The sequence below is a fragment of the Scyliorhinus torazame genome, chromosome 5 (genome assembly GCF_047496885.1).
Source record: "Scyliorhinus torazame isolate Kashiwa2021f chromosome 5, sScyTor2.1, whole genome shotgun sequence".
NCBI lineage: Eukaryota > Metazoa > Chordata > Chondrichthyes > Carcharhiniformes > Scyliorhinidae > Scyliorhinus > Scyliorhinus torazame.
The window spans coordinates 157,966,566-157,972,695 of NC_092711.1; the positions used below are offsets into that span (position 1 = coordinate 157,966,566).

A 6,130-nucleotide genomic window follows, 5' to 3' on the forward strand; every position below is an offset into this window, starting at 1 on the left:
ATTGGAAAACATGAATTGGGTACTCAATTTATTTTAAAGAAGTTTGGGAATCTTTATTAAAAACATGCAGGGAATGCTTCAGCGAACCAAAGTATCTGAAGGAGCAGTTACAATAACCCACATTTATACACAGTCCAGTTGCAGCGGGCCAGGCTGTTTTGTCTGCAAGTTAGTGGGAAAGTACAGGACTTACGGAAAACAAAATATAACTTGATAACAGCTCATGCTTATCGGCTAGAATGACTTCATCTCTCACAAGACACATCTAGGAAAACAATAGCCAGACTAGTAATCCAGAGACCCAGGGTAATGCAAGAGGAATTCAGGTTCAGCTGATGGTGAAATTTGAAGTCACAACAAATCTGGAATTTAAGTCTATGACCATGAAAGCCTTGCCGATTGTTGTAAAAACCCATCTGGTTCACTGATGACCTTTAGAGAAGGAAATCTGCCATGCTGACCTGGTCTGGCCTACTTGAGACTTCAGACCCACAGCAATGTGGTTGACTCTTAGCTGCAGCCCCTCAGTTCAAGGGCAATTAGGGATGGGCAACAAAAGTGGCCCAGCCAGCGATGCCCACATCCCATGAATGGAATAAACAAATAGAAGGCGTGCAGGTCAATGGTTCTGGTGGAAAATACAGTGAGATAGAGTCTATGAATATAACTCACTTTCCTTATCTGGATGGAGCAAGGAAGTATGTGGGGTTGATCACACACTTCATGGTCAGGGATGTGGCCAAATACTGCCAACGATGAATATAGTGCACCCTGTTGGAACCAGGCCGTCCCTGCACGATCAAAATGGAAAGTCAGCCCCGGCCCAAACGACCCTGGGAAAACTTGCAACTAGATTTTCCTGGACCCTTGCCTGGAATACAGGGTAAAACATATTGTCTGCTGGTTCTACGTCAATTCACCGGTGGGTGGAAGCATTCCTGTATAAGGACGCCACCGCTAGCACCATGGCTTTGATATTGGCTAACAAAATAATACCAAGGTGGGAGGGTGCCCCTCCAACTGGATTCTGACCAAGGGACCCACTTCACGGGAAAAGCCATGGAGGAGGCCTGTAAAGTTTTGGAAATCCAGCAGAGATTCTACATCCCAGACCATCCTCAGAGTTCGGGAATGGTAGAGCAGATAAACAGAAGCTTAAAAAACAGCCCAGCCAAAGCCATGCTGAAGGAAGGGAATAATTGGGTACCGGCCTTGCCCGCAATATCATTGTGACAAAGAGCCACCCCAGCCCGGGGAACAGGATTAACCCCTTTTGAGTTAATGACAGGAAGAGCAATGCGCCTCCCGGAGGTGATAACCGGAGGGGTGGAACTTGAGATAAACACAGGAACTGTGCTCCAATGTATGAAAGATCTGGTAGACCGCCTGCTGGTCCTGAAAGGTCAGGTAATCACACAGCAACAGCATACAGACTGGACCAAACTGACTGGAGAGGACACCCCTAAACTACCCATGCCAGGGGACAGGGTAATGGTCAAACACATGACAGGTAAAAAGGGACTGGGGGTTCGATGGGAGGAAATCTATGAAGTAATAGTCACTGGACAAATGTGTCCTAATAGACGGAAAATCCACTGGTCACAGTTAAAATCATACCCCAATGAGTAGTCCCATAATCACAAACATTGAGAGACCCTCCGGATCTCAGGCTAACTGAGATGTTCGATAAAGCCCCATCTGCAACAACCACAGGGTCACGCTGGCGACCATGGACTCCTCCTTCCAAAGGTGGGGACAGGACGGGGAAACACTGACAGTTCAGGACTTTTACACCAACAACAGGCTAACAACGCTCGAAGAACTGACTGAAAGATTCCAGCTGACAGGTGGTAATGAAGTTAGGTACCTCCAACTGAAAAACTTCCTATGAAGGGAAACATGGACGTGTCCACGACCACCACGACAGTCACTGCTGGACGCAGAGAGCCGAGGGAAAGGGAACTGTGGTGACATGTACAGGCGACTGCTAATGGGGGCCAACATCCAACTGGACAAGACAGGGCACAAGTGGAAGGAGGATGTGGGGTTTGAAATAGGGTGGGGACTCTGGAGCGAAGCACTGCACAGGGTCAACTCCACTTCCACATGCGCAAGACTAAGCCAAATGCAGCTAAAGGTTTTACACAGAGACCACTGAACTAGAACCCAAATGAGCAGCTTCTTCCTGGAGGTGGAGGATAGATGCGAACGGTGCCAAGGAGGCCCAGCCAACCACGGCCACATGTTCTGGTCCTGCCCCAGACCTGCTGGGTATTGGACAGCCTTCTTCGAGGCAATGTCCAAAGTGGTGGGGATGAGGGTGGAGCCATGTCCGAGAGTGGCAGTCTTCAGGGTATCAGAGCAGCCAGATCTCTTCATGGGGAGGAGGGCGGTCGCCCTTTCCTTTGCCTCTCTAATCGCTCACCGGAGAATCCTGCTCGGCTAGCGGTCAGCAGCACCACCCAAAGCTGCAGACTGGCTGTCCGATCTATCGGAATTTCTCCAAATGTAAAAAATTAAGTTTGCCATCCGAGGTGGGAAGAGGGCTTCCACAAAACGTGGGAGCCATTCACCCGACTGTTCCGAGACCTGTTAGTAGCTAATAGCTTAGAAGACAAAGAACAGGAGAAGGCAGTCATGACACAGTAAGGAAGGGGGGGGGGGTGGGATAGGGGAATGAGAGGGGGGCAGGAGACATGGAACCCAACCATGCCCAACAAAAGAAGCATGAGAACAAGGTGTGGGGGGGGGGGGGGGGGGGGGGGCAGGAAAAGAGAAAAAGGGGGGGTCGGCCGGGGCAACAGCCGGAACAAAATAAACAGTGGGGAACGAAAAACAGGAAACCACAACCACCACTGTGAATAATGCGAGAGAAAGAACAACCGTGTCTGTACGTACACACTGATCCTTCTTCTGTATACCACAAAAAATTCAATAGAGAAAAAGCCCCTGGTAAATATGTAATCATTCCTTAAATATTGGCTATTCTATGTCTCCCATCAGTTTCCCAGTCCACCTCAGACAACTTGCCCCTCATACCCTGATGGCGTTCTTCTGTGAGCAACACCCAGATAAATTAAACGAAAAAAAACCCCATGTAACCATCACGGCCCATCTTCATGGCAATGTGGCATTGTTTTGGGGGATCCAAACAGGAATGCAAACTGAATATCTTCTCTCTTGCAAAACATCCTTTTACTCTGTGATCCTTATGAAATTTGAAACCAAGTATTCGCAACAAGGCTCAAAGAGCGTCAGCCCACTGGAGACAAAGTCGTGAGACCGGCCAGTCCCGCAGAATGAAACCCTCCGACCCTTCCGATTGAGCAACTGACAGAATGAATGAAATGCAGTCCTGAATGTAACTGAGAGCAGAAACAATAACAGCAGAATCTAACTCCTGTAATAACTTGTCAATTTATTGGTGTCTCAGCAGATGCAATGAATCATGCTTTCCCTTCCCACATTGAGAGGAGGTGAATGGCCTCTACCCAGTGTGAATTCGCTGGTGACTCTGCAGGTTGGATAACTGAGTGAATCCCTTCCCACACCGAGAGCAGGTGAACGGCCTCTCCCCAGTGTGAACTCGCTGGTGTTTCCGCAGGGTGGATGAATCACTGAATCCCTTCTCGCACAGGGAGCAGGTGAACGGCTTCTCCCCAGTATGAACCCGCTGGTGTGTCTTCAGGTTAGATAACCGAGTGAATCCCTTCCCACACTGAGAGCAGGTGAATGGTCTCTCCCCAGTGTGATCTCGATGGTGTGTCTTCAGACTAGATAAATGAGTGAATCGCGTCCCACACTGAGAGCAGCTGAACGGCCTCTCCCCAGTGTGAACTCGCTGGTGTGTCTGCAGGTGGGATAACCGAGCGAATCCTTTCCCACACTGAGAACAGGTGAATGGCCTCTCCCCAGTGTGACCTCGCTGATGTGACTTCAAGCTGGATAACTGTCTAAATCTCTTCCCACACTGTAAGCAGATGAACAGCTTCTCCCCAGTGTGAATTCGCTGGTGTGACATCAGACTGGAGATTTGAGTGAATCCCTTCCCACACTGAGTGCAGGTGAACGGCCTCTCCCCAGTGTGAACTCGCTGATGTACCCGCAGGGCATATAACCGACTGAATCCCTTCCCACACTGACAGCAGTTGAATGGCCTCTCCCCAGTGTGAACTCGCTGATGTATCCGCAGGTCAGATAACCTACTGAATCCTTTCCCACACTGAGAACAGGTGAACGGCCTCTCCCCAGTGTGAATTTGCTGGTGTTTCCTCAGGTCAGATAACCGACTGAATCCCTTCTCACACACAGAGCAGGTGAATGGCCTCTCCCCAGTGTGACTGCGTCGATGAGCTTCCAGCTGAGATGGGACTCTGAATCCCTTCCCACAATCTCCACATTTCCACGGTTTCTCCATGTTTTGGGTCTCCTCGTGTCTCTCCAGGTTGGACAATCAGTTGAAGCCTCGTCCACACACAGAACACGTGTATGGTCTCTCCCCGCTGTGAATGGTACAATGTTTTTTCAGGCTCTGTAATTAGTTAAAGCTCTTTCCACAGTTAGTGCTCTGGAACACACTCACTCGGGTGTGTGTGTCTCGGTGCTTTTCCAGTCACACTGATGGTTTAAATGATTTGATGGCGACAGATCGGGTAAACATTAATTCTTCTGGATTCAAAGGTCGATGATATTCAGATCCTAACAAATCAAGTGGCTCTTTCAGATCGAGAAGTGACGATTGAGATTTCTGTCTGTAATTCCTCCTCTTGTAATATCCTTAAAAGGAGTTTACAAAGTCAACTCAGTATCGGATAGAAATTCAGAACAAACAATTCTAGTTTCAGAATAACATTCTTTCCTCTCTCATTCCCCAATACCACATCTCCAATACCTATTCCCCAATACCTCGTCTCCAAGGAGGAATGGAGTATTGGAGCAGTAAGTATAACAACCGTACCTCGGGGATTCGCGGCCAAGTCTCCAGGGAGTGGACTCGGAGGGGCAGGGTATCGGAGCAGTGACTGTAGGAAGGATGAGCTGGCTGACCACTGCACCCTGGTACAGGAGGCCATTCAAGTGGAGGGGGGGGGGGGCGGGGGGATGGAAGTGGTAGTTGTCGGGGATTCTATAATTAGGGGAACTGATAACATCCTTTGGAAGCAGGACTGAGAGTTCCACATGGTATGTTGCCTGCCCGGTGCCAGGGTGAGGGGCATCTCTAACCGGCTTGAAAGGATATTGGAGAGGGAGGGGGAGGATCCAGGTGTTGTGGTCCAAATTGGGACAAACAACATCAGCAAGACTCGGAAAGAGGATCTGTTTGGGAATATCAGGAACTAAGAACAAAATTAAAGAACAGGTCCCAAGGGTTATAATCTCTGGGTTATTCCCCGAGCGGTGATGGGGAGTGTGCCTTTTGTTTCTCTTTGTTTGTTGCTGGTCGGGAGGGTTGAGGGAAGGGGTGGACTGGAAGGGCGAGAAGAAGTCAGAGGCCTTGGGCAGGGACCGCCATGCGAGCTGGGCAGGGTAGTTAATGGGAGTGAAGTGGGGGGTTGCTGGATGGAAGGCATGGGGGGGGGGGGGAGGAGATATTGGGTTGGTTCTTTGTTTGGTTGTGAGAGTGCGAAAGGGGGGAGGTGCTGACGTGGGTGTGGTTGGTGTGGTAAAGGGAGAGATGACGGTGAACATCCAAGGGCAGGCCTGGAGGGGTGCATGCTGGGGGCTGGCTTAAAAGGGGATCTGGCTGACCGGCAGGGGAAGGGAGCGGGGCCCCCCTCCCTGACCAGGCTGGTCATGTGGAACAAGCGAGGGTTGAATGGGCCGGTTAAACGATCGCGTGTTTTTGGTAATTGGAGGAACCTGAAAGCGGACGTTGTGCTCTTGCAGCAGATGCAGCTGAAGTTTGGGGATCAGACGAATGGGTGGGGCAGGGGTTCCACTCGGGGTTAAACATGAAGACGAGGTGGTGGCAGTGTTGGTTAATAAGACAGTGGCTTTTGAGGTGGGGGTGCATTGTGGCCGATCCGGAGGGTGGGGGTAGCTCTGGGATGGTCAGTGGGAAGCTAGAGGGAATGCCAATGGCCATGGTGAATGTTTATGCCCCGAATTTGGGACACTGTGGCCTTTGTGA

The 6,130-nt window shown here is 50.1% G+C and overlaps 1 protein-coding gene across 1 annotated transcript; it reads right to left on the bottom strand.

Moving 5' to 3' along the window:
- Positions 1 to 3,398: 3,398 nt before the first annotated feature.
- On the bottom strand, positions 3,399 to 4,959 carry LOC140420290 (uncharacterized). The gene has a single exon (XM_072504323.1). The coding sequence runs from the start codon at positions 4,415 to 4,417 to the stop codon at positions 3,488 to 3,490; it is 930 nt and encodes a 309-aa protein (XP_072360424.1). The 5' UTR covers positions 4,418 to 4,959; the 3' UTR covers positions 3,399 to 3,487.
- Positions 4,960 to 6,130: the final 1,171 nt, after the last annotated feature.